The sequence below is a fragment of the Nuphar pumila genome, chromosome 1, assembly GCF_984573655.1.
Source record: "Nuphar pumila chromosome 1, dmNupPumi1.hap1.1, whole genome shotgun sequence".
In the NCBI taxonomy this organism is placed as follows: domain Eukaryota; kingdom Viridiplantae; phylum Streptophyta; class Magnoliopsida; order Nymphaeales; family Nymphaeaceae; genus Nuphar; species Nuphar pumila.
This window is the reverse complement of record NC_143249.1, coordinates 180,044,916-180,059,331: the sequence shown is the minus strand read 5'-3', so window position 1 is coordinate 180,059,331 and position 14,416 is coordinate 180,044,916. Positions and strand designations below refer to the sequence as shown.

At 38.0% G+C, this 14,416-nt stretch overlaps 1 protein-coding gene across 2 annotated transcripts; it reads left to right on the top strand.

Annotated features, from left to right (window-relative positions):
* Nucleotides 1-2,110: 2,110 nt before the first annotated feature.
* Nucleotides 2,111-5,603, top strand: LOC149851497 (protein TIFY 9-like). 2 transcript variants are annotated; one of them, XR_016433537.1, is made up of 7 exons: nt 2,111-2,316; nt 2,424-2,580; nt 2,699-2,789; nt 2,901-3,054; nt 3,959-4,016; nt 4,779-4,838; nt 5,401-5,603. XR_016433537.1 is itself a non-coding variant. In XM_090015279.1 (6 exons), exons 1-6 carry the CDS (start codon nt 2,214-2,216, stop codon nt 5,474-5,476), a joined length of 639 nt encoding a protein of 212 aa, XP_089871405.1. In that variant the 5' UTR covers nt 2,131-2,213; the 3' UTR covers nt 5,477-5,603. The 2 variants fall into 2 exon arrangements, 1 of the variants encoding a protein (XP_089871405.1); XM_090015279.1 differs by lacking the exon at nt 4,779-4,838 and having other exon boundaries at nt 2,131-2,316.
* Nucleotides 5,604-14,416: the final 8,813 nt, after the last annotated feature.

Below are 14,416 nucleotides of genomic sequence, written 5' to 3'. Positions count from 1 at the left end.
GTCGGGTGCGGTATAAGTCCGGCTTATTGCTACCGGAATACCGCCCGACAGGGATCAATTTTTTTTTATTTTTTTTTTAAAATTTAGCGACAGATTAGCAACGGATAATGTCCGTCGCTAATCTGTCGCAAATTTGCGACGGAATTAACGACAGATAAGTTTTTCGCCAATTAGCGAGCAAAAATTCGCGATGGCCTCTATCCATCGCTAATCCGTCGCTAAGCCGTCGCTAAACTTTTTAGCGACGGCTTAGCGACAGATTTAGGTCGTCGCTAATCCACAGGTTTCTTGTAGTGATTTCATCTTTCCAGCTCTCATAGGGCTTCTCCAAGATTAGATGAAATGAACAAACAAAACATCCTTTGCGTAGAATTATAAAACCAATAATGTTTGGATATCCACCATTGTAAGATAATATTTACCTATGTACACACATTAGTTTAGCTTGGCAAAAATTATTAATCATTGTAAATTATATACAAAATATATATATTTACTTACCATTGGGTATTAACAAAGGTTGATTAGGATCATCAAGTGCATTGTACAACACTTTCGCATCAATTACGCTTCCTTCTCAACCCACAAGCACATAATAAAATCGCATGTCAAACCCCACCACAACAAGGACATTTTGTGACAATCACTTTTTTCTATTTCAAAACCTTATTTGATCTCTCCTTGATACGTTTGAAGGAATATGTGTTCAATCACCCCTGTGGGAGATACATGGGACAAGACCAATGTGTCCTGCGCTTCAACAGAGGCCTCAATTTTTTTTCTTTTTTTTTTAGTTGTTTAATATACACGGGAAGCATATTCTATACAGTGGACAAGAAATTAGGACCTGATCCACAATGATATTTAATTAATATACTATTTTAAATTTTGGTGTCTTGTATGGAAAATCTATGTTAAGGAGAGATGATCTGCCCCTTAATTTTGTCCTTCGTCTTCTCCTGCAAATTTTTGTTTTTATACTGTTTTTATACTGTCTTCGTCTTCGTCTGCTAACCCTTATCCAAAACTGTCTCCAGGCCCAACCTAGAAAGAGCAGGTGCAATGTGATTGCATACTTTCAATATGTCGCTGATCTTCAGCCATGGTGCCCAGCAGTAGCAATAGAAAGAGGGTGATCAGGTGCAGCAACATAAATCCTCCACCCTCAGAGTCATCCTACATCTATTAGATATGGATCAGATTTTTGAGAATAGTATCGTGTTCAGACCCGGTCTAATCGAGTCTATCACAAGAAAAATCATACTCGAACCCGATAAGAATTGCATGAACCAAATCCAGACTATACTCAATAAAATCATATTTTTTATCATTTTTACTTTAAAAAATTACAGGTCTTAATCGAAACTCAGGTCGGGTTTCGGTCTAATATAAAATTTTACAAACTATACTAGGGTCCATTTATCAGGTCTTAATCAAGTCTTCTTATTTATCACCTCAGTAACAAATATCCCGAGATTTATGAAAAATCTCACGATAATATCGTGAGAAATTGCTTGAAAGTTTAAAACGGCAAATTCTCGCAAGATTTATAAAAATATCCCAAGATTTATAAAAAAAACATAAATACCATGATTTAAATGTGATATTTATGTTTTAAACGGCTATTTATCATTAAAAAACTGTGTGTTTTTATTTTTAATTTTTTTTTTTAATATTTTCTCATAAAAAATAATTTTTATATTTTTTAATTTATTTTTTTATTGCCGATATTTTACCAAAAAAATGCGAGATTAATGAAAAGTTTTCAATTTCTCGCGAGTTTTTTGACAAACGAGATTTTGCCGAAAAAAAAAAACGTTTGTCACTATGTTTATCACCATACCCGGACCCTATAGGGTTTGGTTCGGGTAAACCAGGCCCGTTTGACACCCCTTAGCTGTACTCCAATGCGTTCGTAACAACAAGACATGCTTTGGCCATCCGATCAGAACATCGGGATCATCCAACGTGCGGTATTGCTGAGCTGTCCACAGCTGCCGACCGCCACGTGCAAAACGGTGCTCTTCTCGAAAAAAGCACGTGACGAAATTGAAGGCAGTACGAAGCGGTCCGGCTTTAAAAGTTGTTCTTTCCCCTCAAGGGTTTCGCACGCGCCTTTTCTTTCTTATGAATCCCTTCAGCCCCGATTTCTTCATTCATTTTCTTCTACTTTAGCTTCATTCTTTTATCAGTTTTTTAGCAGTAAATCAAAGATGTCTAAAGAGATCGTCGAGTTCGATTTCTTCGGTTCTCGATCGGAGAACGCGTCGAATTTCGACAGCGAAAAGCTTTCGATCGCGCAAAGTCGCGTTCGCAGTAAGTTTGCTTGCATTCGTTTTCTGTGATCTCTTTTTGTTTCGATCCGATCTTGATGAAGACTGATGCATTCGTTTTCTGTGATCTCTTTTTGCGGATGTTTACAGGCTTGCAGAGGACGATGTCGAAGATCAATCCCGAGATACTGAAGAGCATAATCGCCGCGAAAATGATGGACGGGACTCCGCCGGAGAATCGGTTCGGGCCGGCATCGGTGGGCCGGCCGGTTAATTTCTCTTTCCCGGTGTTCAATTCGGCGACTAGGTACATTCTTTTCGCCTTTTTCGATGGGAAAGCCAAGGTTTTCTGCTTGAAGATTTTGTGATCGTTTTGTTGATTTCGTACTTCTTCTTTTCTTTTTTAAAATCTCCGGAATTTTTAGTGGGATTCCGCCTGAGAGTCCTTCTGGCACCGCTCCGATGACGATTTTTTATAACGGGACGGTTAGCGTCTTCAACGTTCCTTCCGATAAGGTTCCGCTCTCTAACCACTTCCTCCTCCTTTCTTCTGCTGTGTTTATTTTTTTTAGTTCTTGAAATTAAGTTTTTGATTTTTTTTTGTTGTGAAAAATCGGGATTTTACAGGCCGAGAAGCTCATCAGGCTGATGGCGAGCGGGAAAAACTCGCCGAGGGGAGCTTCGAGAGCACCGATGCGCTCCACGTGTTCCGGATTCAGTGGTGGTGGTGGTAATGCTTCTGCTGCTGATGAAAGCCAGATACCTGACGGATTAGACCATGGTGCGCCTCTCTCTCTGTCTAGTTTTGTATTGCTAGTTGTGCCCGGCGGTGGTAATCTTTCGATTAAGTAAAAATAATAGGCATAAGCAATAATGTCTGACAGGAATCTAGGCTGTATTTTGAAAATATGGAGGTTTCATGATACTCTTTCAAAAGACAACGTAACCCCCCCTCCCCCCCCCCCAAAAAAAAAAATTTTTGTTATTTGTATAATATTATTTATTTTGAAATTTTATCATGTTTTTATGGAGACATTCATAAGATTTCATTTTTGAGAGAGTAAAGATCAATGTCTCACATTTCATGAAAATAAAGGTGGTTTAAAAATGATATAAAACATAACTTACACATGAAAATAATAAATAGAATATGCTAAACATTATCTAATGGTTAGATTTTGCCTTTGGAGCTTAGATCAATGTAAATCAAGAACTGAGCAAAACTTTTTTTCTCATTTTTTTGTTAAATCGGTTTTTATGTTTGGTTTAGTAGGAATCGGCTTTTGGAATACCAAAATCTGATGTATGTAGGTTTTTCTACAATTCCAAAATCGATGAATATAAATGCACCATTTTTTTTACTCAAAAAAGTATGTTTTCTTTCCTCACAAAACACATTCCCTCTAAAACTACCATGTTGAATGATCGATGAGATTAAATTAAGTCAAAACAACCACTTCTACCAAATAAAAAAATAAGGGACTCTTGACTTCATTGAAATGGGTTTGGGTGCGGGAAACAAGTTGATCAAGAGAATTTCATCCGATGTGCTGGTGATTTTGTTCCTAAGAGTCGTCTTTCATATCCATGCTTGTGTGTTGAACGACCATATGTCATTGGTTGACACGCTAATGCAAAATGATTGTTCGAGGCACTAATTTAAGAGTAACGTGTTAAATCTGCAGATCTACCTATTGCAAGGAGAAAGTCGCTCCAGAGATTTCTAGAGAAGAGGAAGGACAGGTATTTTCCGTTTGATTCTTTCTTACTAACTCCGATTAGTCTTTCAAAATCATGCTCTCTATGATTGGTCGTCGTGGCCCATCTGGGCATTATTCCTGTGTGGCTTATCAGGCCAGTACACATTGTGACTGCAGATATTGGCCTCACGGCCCTCACCTACAAGGGATAGCATTTGCTAATAACTTGGTAGGTAAGGTGCTCCCTGATTGGAACTAGGGGTGTCAACGGGCCTGGTTTACCCATACCCGACCCTAACCAAATTCTATAGGGTTCGGGTATGGTGATAAATAAGAAGACCCGATCAAGACCTGGGTCTGGACCTAAAGGTCCGATTAATACATGGACACGAGTATAGTTTGTGAAATTTTATACCAGACCTGGACCCGGACAGGACCTGTGTTTCGATTAAGACCTGCAAATTTTCAATGTAAAAATAATAAAAAAATATGATTTTACCGGGTATGGTCCGGGTTTTGTTCATGTACTTCTTATTGGGTCCAAGTATGATTTTTCTTATAGTGGACCCAATTAGACCCAGGTCCAGACCCGATACCATACCCTAAAATCTGGCCCAAGTCTGGTTCCACCTGGGTACGAACCAAACCTGACCCGTTGACACCCCTAATTAAAACTCATAGTGGAATGTTGTTTTGACCAAATCTAACTACATGATCAAAATAGTAGGAACTGATCTTTGGATCATAGTTTTTAGATGCAAAATATATATATATATTTTATGTTTGAATGTTTGGTACATTGTAGGTCTTGATTTTTCAAGCCTTGTAAAATCAGACAGATACGTCAGAAAAATATAATCCAAAGGTCAGTTTCCTACTAAACTTAATATGTAACCAGATGTGTAAAAAACACTGAAAAACATACAAATGTTACATTTTTTTCACTGGAGAGTTCCTTAACCACGAGGGTAAGAAGCATTACCCCCCTTTTAGAAATAGCCATCTTGACATGGTTCCTTTGACATGACCTCGGGCTTGTGGGTAGGAAACCAAGTTTAAGTCCCCGTCCTAGAGAGGGAGGATGAGGTGCAATGTGATTGCACACTTTTAGTGTGCTGCTGCACAGGAGATGCAGACAGCACACTAAAAGTGTGCAACCACGTTGCACCTGTTCCTCCCTCGGAGCTGGATGGGTCAATAAACATGTACCACGTTCCATACTCTGATACGCATATATGGGTTCGAATTGGTACTTGTCACTAGTGGAGTCTTCATTTAGCATTGTCCATGCAGTCAGTTACATTGTGCTGCTTCCTTGCACGCTTCTTGCTCTTGTTGTGACTCACATTGTCTTCTGTCTTCATATTCAAAGCAATGAATCAGTCCTCACTCTAGGGCAGATTACTGAGCTTCCTTCTTCTTTACAGGCTAGCTTCGGCCACACCTTATGGGCACATCGGCAAGCACAAGGACACGAACTTACTGGAGGCGGCTCGCGCATAGGCATCAGGATCTCCTACATTTATCAACTGTCCTTTGAAGAAAGATTTATTGACAATTATAATATGTAATTATACTTAATGAGTATTATACAGTGTTAATGATGTTGATGATTGCGTTCTATACTCCATACAGTGTTTACACTTTTTATTTTTGTTGCTTCTCTTCCATGGGAAATGTGGAAGTGTGAAGTGATTGCCTGTCCCTATATATATATATATATATATATATATATATATATATATATATATATATATATATATATATATATATATATATATATATATATATATATATATATATATATATATATATATATATTAGAAGAATATGATACTTTATTTCTCAAATTGTACACCTAAATCTCTCTCTCTCTCTCTTGCTTATTTTGAAAACACAATGGAGCATGTCCTATTTAGTGATTCAATGGCAAATACGTCCATCTTTTTACCCAAGAGTAGATAGAAACACAAGTTGGTAGAACACCTCTACCGACTTGAAAACAACATTTTTTAACTATTGATTTTCTGTGATTGGTGGGGGATTAATATTGAGTGGACCATGGAAAATGAAGTGTATCTTTTTCCTTGATGGCACATATATAAAATACAACGGTTTGCCAAATATTTTAAAACAAAAAATATCGTACCGAACCTTTTGAAGCATGGTCACAAGTACCGATGATAACTTGAGATATTACCATTTTACCACGGATTTTCAAAAGATGATAAAATGACAAAATATATGATATTTTCAATATATCTCCTGTATTTAAACTATCATTTAACACGTTAGTAACACTTTTTAGGCTAGATTTCCTTATATCTTAATATTTGTGTGTAGTTGCCCACAAGGGTTCCACTCATCTAGTAAAGGTGATTCGTGAATATCAAGTTGACGGGACATCACAAGTTCGAAAAGCAGGGGTGTTCACAAGATCGAAGTTGAGCGTATGGGTCCTCAAGGGTTTTACCAACCAGAAGCCAGCCAATGTGTGATGGAAGGTTTAGGTTTGGACCAAACCCTAGCAATTTCACTTGGCATGTTTGAATATTGAGTATATATACGTCACGCTTGGCATGATTACGCTGCCTAACTTGGTCAGTCAAAGGAACTTGAGGTTTGGCAAGCTTTTAGGCGAGAGCAGATCAGGTGACCCGTGAAAGTGATTTGACATCTTCATCGTCCATTACTTCATCCAACGAGGACCTCACGGTCTTTATGAAATTTGTGGACCGTGAGGATGCCAAATCACTTTCATTAAAGTGATTTGGCAGTTCACCTGATCTGATCTCCTTTTAGGCCGAAAGACTTAGGCAGTTCTGACAGGGATGTGTCGAATAGATACAAAGAAATGTGATAGTTTGAAATTTGAATAAGAAAGTTTAGAAGTTTTTTCTTTTCAAGGCAATTTGAAAGCTTGTCAAATTGTCATTCTTGTTTACAATACTTTTGTGGATCGACTTTCTGGAGTTTATTAGGACTAGGGTAAGTTAACAGGACTCGGCACTCTTGGTAGGTTTGAGTCATAGTCACAAATCTGTCTTCAGAAAGTGTTGGCAAGGAAAAATCTCGCGATATTTTGGAAAAATATAGTTTTTCTAGAACATATTGTTATATATAACATAATGTAATATAATATAAAAAAGTGCTTTTATTGCATTAATATCGAGATAAAAAACACCAATATTTTCAAAAAATAGCTGATGTGTTACAACCATGCCCCCGCCCCCGCCCCCGCCCCTTCTCCACTCTCGAGGCTAAAACCACCCGGCAAGCAGGGTTACGGAAAACTTCTTAGATAAGTGGAAAGCTTGCTTGTCGAAAACTCATTTTGAAAGAGTGATACTCCTCGCTTCTGAAACTTGATGATAATCTTGATTCTCTCACATTTCATCTATTCTTATATATTTTCCCACTCTACTTTTCATGTTTTTATGTGTTTTCTCTCACGCTTTTCACTCACTTTCATGTGCTTTATCTAAATTGGTAACATCATTTTTAAATTTTGTTAAAAATATAATTCTTACACTAAAAATAAAATTTTTTAAGAATAGTCACTTGTATTTTAGTTTTTATTTGTGTTCCATTTTGATTCTCATTCAATTCTTATATTGTTTTTTTTATTTCATGCTTCTCGCTTCTTATACACATTTTAAAATGCATCGCTTCTCACTTCTGCTTCATGTTTCGTCACTTCCTAGTCTAGTAACATTAGGGGTGGGCATTGGGCCGGCTTGTTAATGACCAGGCCGTTGATCGGGCTGGCTCGGCCCGCTAATGGATTGAGCAGACCGGGCTATTGATCGGATCGGCCCGACGTGGTCAACGGTCTGACCCGTTTACTAACAAGCTGGCTTTTGGCCCAGTTCTTAACGAGCTCAGGTTTGAAGAGAAGCCCATGGCCCGACTCATTGGCCCAACGTGCCAATGTGAAGTGGGTCGGGTTTTGCCCGGCAGAGCCTAACCCAATCTTAAAATGTATAAATGCTTGACTGAAATTATAGTTTAATGAGAGAATAGCAAGTTTTCATGCAACTAATTAGGTAAATAACAAGTTATCGTGCAACTAATTAGGTAAATAATAGTAGTTATCAAAGTTACTATGTAATAGTTATTTTTTAAAATTTTATATTATTAAAAAATTAATAAATAACTCAGGCCCATTGAACTGGTCGAGTAGTCCACATGTCGGCCCAAGCCCAGTCCACGTATATAACGGGCCGAGTTTTGGCTCAGTACCTAACAAGCCTGGGCCTAAAATCATTGATGCAATATTACGATGTGGACTTGGTATGCACCGATCCAAGATCCAATCGAATCTTGACACGCACGGAAGCTTATTCGATAATGAGTCTAAATAGGACTTTGATAAAATAGAATTTTGGGACCCGAATACTCAGATTCAACAGATGCAGTCCAAATAAAAGTTGTGCTTGACTCACATAGCTTTTCAATGAATCCAAAATCACTGGATTTGGAGTAGCGGTGTCCGTTCTATGGACTCAAAACTGAGACTGACAAACAAGGCTATGACAGACTTTCAGATTCTATGAACAGTCTATTCAAAAACGTTTTTGACCATGAAAACAGTAGAGTTTGCAAAAACTTCTAACTTAGAAATCGAAGATCAGATTCAGACCTTTCCAACGAGCTAAAACATGAATTTTTCTGAGTTGTCTATGAGTTGCTACAAAAATTTGAATTCTAAAAATGGTGTGAGCTATTGATAAAAGAACTAAATTTTTCACTATTCGATAGCAGCAAAGATTGATATTTTTAAGGCACTTAAACGAAGAATCAATTAAAACTAAAAACATAAAAATTTTAAATCTAGGTTCTAGATTTCCACAGAATCAAACAAATCAGATTTTCACGTAGGAAATCTCTAGATAATCGAAAAATACTGAACACCACTAGGAGTGTTCTGAAACAAACAAGTGACACTGGATTCCTATCAGTTTGAGACTTTGACAACACTTTTCAGGGACCCAACAGAGGATTCACGGAATGGCCTCAACTATAAAGTTGTAGGAAAATGTCTTAGCTTTCTGAGAAGCTAAAGAATGCAAGAATTCGACTAGTATCGAGGCTGATAGAGGTGATTCTTCAGAGTCATTCTAGACAACTCGAAACAAATTATCTCGTTTCTTAATAGAAAATGAGTTAAAAAATATCACAACGAACAAATTATTTTGGTGAGCAGCCGAGACATTCAATAACATCAATACTTCAAAAAATTTATACCAACAACAGCAAAAGGTTTACTTGAAGCCTACAAACAACAAACAACAAGAAATGTAGAAGATAACAATGGCATGTAAACAATGAACCATCGATTTTATCTGGAAGATGGTTACAATGGGATGTCGTGAGGAAGTAGCCGACACCAAATGTATATTCTCGACAGTAGGTTGAACAACCTTCTTCGAAGACCAGCAATCACGAACCAAAGGCTTTCACAAAGGTCTCAAGGTCGATTTTCTCACAAATCACCTTCCACTCCAAAATGAGTTTGAATCTTCTCTCACTCAAAAAGCATTTTTTTTCTCAAGAACCAGCCACCAAAACAATTTTTTTCCTCTCTCTAAAACCAACCACTAGCCAATTTCAAAAATAAAGAAGTTATCTTCCCTTTGGTTGACCTCCACACATTAAAAGGCTTGGGGCTTGGGAAAGAGCCACATTAAAGAGCCAAATGGCTTTCCCAAGCCATGCTCCAAAATCGAGTTTGACTAGCCTATTTTTGGCCATGAGCATTAAAAAGATCCAACAACTATTTTTGACTTGGAATAGTCAAAACTGAATTTCAACCAAGCCCAAATTGGTTCACCCCAAAGTGGTGCCAACTAGGGCTCCACTGAGATGGATCGAGATCCAAATCAAATCGTGCAACGAGTTGGATTCTGCACCAAAAACACATTAAAAATAATAAATGCGAAAAATAAAAACTATCCACATTTTCCATACACCCTCTAGCACCACAAAACATTCCTACAGAGTACTAGAACTATCCGGGTCCGTAGAATCTGGCTCCTAAACAAATAAAAATAAAAAAAAGATTACATAAAATAAATATTGCTGATACATTATCCAAAAATATGATTCTACGAAGACGCAATGGAATCGAAACAACAAAAGAAGAAGCACGTCGAGCATCGACTAAATGGAAGATCCACTAGGACAAGAAATGTCCTGCAAGTGTGTGGATCGCCTTGGGTAGCGATGCTCGGATCGGGTCTGGAGAGTTGGATTGGGATCCAACTCCGCTTCTGAACTCTAAATCTTTGGATGCACTCCATCATCCCCCCCAGGTTGAAAAGGGTTCGTCCTTGAAGTCGACTCCTCTCCTTCAGCATCACCACGGTACCGCTCCAAGTGTTTAACGTTGAACACGTTCGAAGTTGTAAATTGAGGCAGTAACTGAACCCTGTAAGCACTAGAATTAATGATGTTAGTAACTGCACAATGACCAATGCGCTTAGGTGCCAACTTACCATATAATTCAGGAGGTAAATATTCTTTTGTAAGAGTAACCCATACCAGATCTCCAAGTTCAAACAATATCTGTCGATGTTTCTTATCATAGCTTGCTTTGTACTTACTGATGTTGTCTTGAAGATTCAGATGTACCTGTTCATAAATATCTTGCAACATAGAAACACGATCTTGAACAGAATTTAAAACAGGACTAATAACAGGAATAGGAGCTAAGTCAACAGGAGAACAAGGATTAAATTTATACAAAACAGTAAAAGGGCTAAATCCAGTAGAAGGATTCATAGATTTATTAAAAGCAAATTCAGTTTATGCAATTATTTAAGACCATGACATTGGTTTATCATTAATTAAAGCTAGCAACAAGTTTCCTAAAGACCAATTAACAACTTCAGTTTGACCGTCGGTCTGAGGATGGTGCACAGTGCTAAATTGTAGATTGGTTTCTAACTTTTTTCATAATTATCGTAAAAAATGTCCAAATTTAACATCTCTATCTAAAGTGATAGTTTTTGGAATGCCATGCAATTTGTAAATCTCTTTGAAAAATAAATTTGCAATATGAGATGCATCCATGATTTTTCTACACAGAATAAATCGGGTCATTTTCGTGTATCGATCGACGACCACAAAGATAGAATCAAGACCATGGGTGGTCTTAGGCAACCCTAAAATGAAATCCATAGTTATATTTGCCACGGTTTCTCAGGAATGGGCAAAGACAAATATAAACCTGCATTTGTGAAATTTCCTTTCGTGATATGACACGTATGACATTTCTCCACGAATCTATTCACATCCTTTCACATGTGAGGCCAGAAATATGTTGAAGACACCAAATGCATAGTCTTGTCTCGACCAAAGTATCCTTCATTATGTATCTCAGAAATCAAACGTTGTCGCAAGGAACAGTATGGGATACAAAGCAAATTGCCCTTAAATAAAAATCCATCAACCAGGGAGAAATTGTCATGAGGTTGGCTATTCACTTCATTAATAACTTTCGAGAAATAACTATCTCACTCATATAATGATGTGAATTCTTCAAAACCCCAAACAGATAACTTCATAGAAGACAGAAAAATGATTTTTCTACTTAAAGCATCAGCAACAACATTATCCTTTCTTGCCTTATGTTTCAGAACGAATGCAAATTCTTGCAGGTACTCTACCCATTTGGCTCTACGAGCATTTAACTTATGCTAACCGTTGATCTATTTGAGAGCCTCATGATCAGTATGGAGGATAAATTCTCGATACACCAAATAATGCCTTCAGTGCATTAACGCTCTTATGATAGCATAAAATTTCTTATCGTAGGTACTATATTTCAACTTGGCTTTATTCAACTTCTCACTAAAGTACGCAACATGCTTACCTTCCTGACTCAACACAACACTGATTCCAACCCAAGATGCGTCACATGACAATTCGAAGGCAAGTTCAAAATTGGGTAAAACTAACACAGACGTTGAACAGAGATAGGACTTCAAACGCTCAAATGATTGTTTAGCTTCAGGATTCTATTGAAAGGTCTTTCCTTTGATACAATCAGTCAATGAAGCAACAATACTACTAAAATACAGAATGAATCTCCTATAGAAGGAAGTTAATCCATGAAAACTTTGAACAACAGTAATGAAGTTTGGCACAGACCAATCTCGAATTGATTCGACCTTTGAAGGATCAATGGATATACCCATCGTCGAGACCACATAACCGAGGAACAAAACTTCAGTGGCCCAGAAGACACTTATCTATAGAGGCATAAAATTATTCTTTTTTGACGATATCAAACTCTAAACGTAAGTGTTCAAGATGCTCAGGCTCGGTTCAACTATATATGAGAATGTCATCACAATAAACGATCAGGAATTTGCTGATGTAAGGTCAGAAAATTTGATTCATGATTCTCATGAAGGTAGATAAAGCATTGGATAGACCAAATGGCATTACGAGCCATTTATAAAGACTATCACAAGTTTTGAATGCAGTTTTTCATTCATCGTTAGGCCTAACTCGTATTTGATGATATTTGCTACGCAGATCTAACTTGGAAAATATTTTTGAACCAGTCAGTTGGTCCAGCAGATTGTCTAATTTTGGAATAGGGAACCTATACTTGATGGTTATTTTATTAATAGCTCGACTATCAATGTACATCCGCCACATTTCATTCTTCTTTGACATAAGAAAAGTAGGAACCCCATATGGACTAAGACTTTCACGAATGTGACCCTTAGTCAACAATTCTTCAACCTGTCTACGAAGTTCTTCATACTTTGTAGAACTCATGCGATAATACGGGGCATATGGCAATACCGCACCAGGTTGTAAATCAATATGATGTTGGACTTCCCGCAGAGGGGGTAATCCATCTGGTAATTCGTCGAAAAAGACTTCATGAAACTCCTCTAATAGGGGTGTGACTCTAGAATCCAGAGTGACAAACTTTGACTCACCATGCGATGAATCAGAATCAACTGAGAATAGGAAATAACACATGTTAGATTGACTTAGAGCCTCTTAGAGCTCATGTCTAGCAATAAAAGCACTCGAAAGCTTGACTTTTGAAGGAGCAAGTTGAGATGAAGTGGGTGAAAAACTTGGGTGGTAGAAGGAGTACGAGATGATGAAGTAGATGAAGATAATGAAGATAAAGGCAGTAAATCATTGGACGACTTTAAATGAATCTTTCGCCCTTCGAAGGTGAATGAGTATGAGTTAGATCTACCATTATATATGATAGAACGATCATACTGTCATGGTCTTCCGAGAATGATATAACTCGCATCCATGGGAAGCATATCATACTAGACTTGATAGAAATAGATGTTTTCAATAGAGAATTTGACCAAGCATTGCCGGTCGACACGGACATCAACGTGCTTTTGGAGCCAAGACATCTGATAGGGACGGGGATGAGTCTTACAACTCAATCCTAACTTGGTCATGGCTTTGACTGAAATCATGTTCTCACAACAACTGGAATCTATGATGAACTGGCATACTTTCTCATTGATGGTACACGCAGACTCAAAGAGGTGAGTTCTTAGTCATCGATCATTCATTTCTTGTCTCGGGGCTAAACAAATTCGCCTAGTGATGAGTGCTTCGCCTCTATCAGGCAGCAACACATCCTCATCCACAAATTCCTCTTCTAGTTCTTCTTCAAAAGATTCAATCTCTGGATCATAAACGGGGTCAAACTCGGAATTGAATTGAACATCCTCTTCTTCATGAATTCCTTCAACAAATAAGGCTTTGCCACGATATTCGGTGGACTTGTGATCGAATTTTCCATAAATATATCACTTGATTGGGGTACACGCACTAGACGTCCTTACTTGATTTTCTATCGGACCATTTTGGCTCATAACCCTAGGTGGGTTTGACGCATTAAGGTGATGGTAGGGTGGGATAGCTTTTGCAGTGGGGACTGTTGCGACCCGCACTGTTCGTGTAGTCATAGGACCAGTCCTAACTAAGGTCTTCCTCTGGGTAGACCTTTCCCATTGGCGTGCCTTTTGATGTACTTCAGACGCAGTCCAGTACTCCACAAAGTTGAGCATATCTTATAATTGAAAGTCCAGTCCTCCAAAGTACTTCCATACAAGTTGTTCTTCACTTTCACGAATGTCGTTCCGTGCAACAAGATCATGAAATTCTTTGGTGTATTGATTCACCGAACAAGTTCCTTGCTTAAGGCTTTCGTATTTCTGATAAAGTTCTCGATGATAGTTTAAAGGAAGGAACTGAGCACGGAGTTTCTGCACCATGTGCTCCCAACGCTCAATCGAGGCACGACCCTGATGTCTGGGCATTTGCTTGAGTTGTCGCCACCAGGATGCAACTTGACCCTTTAATTTGAGGGAGATTATTCTCACACGTCGATCCTCAGGGACTTTCTTAAATTCAAGGATTTTACAAACTTCGCTAATCCAA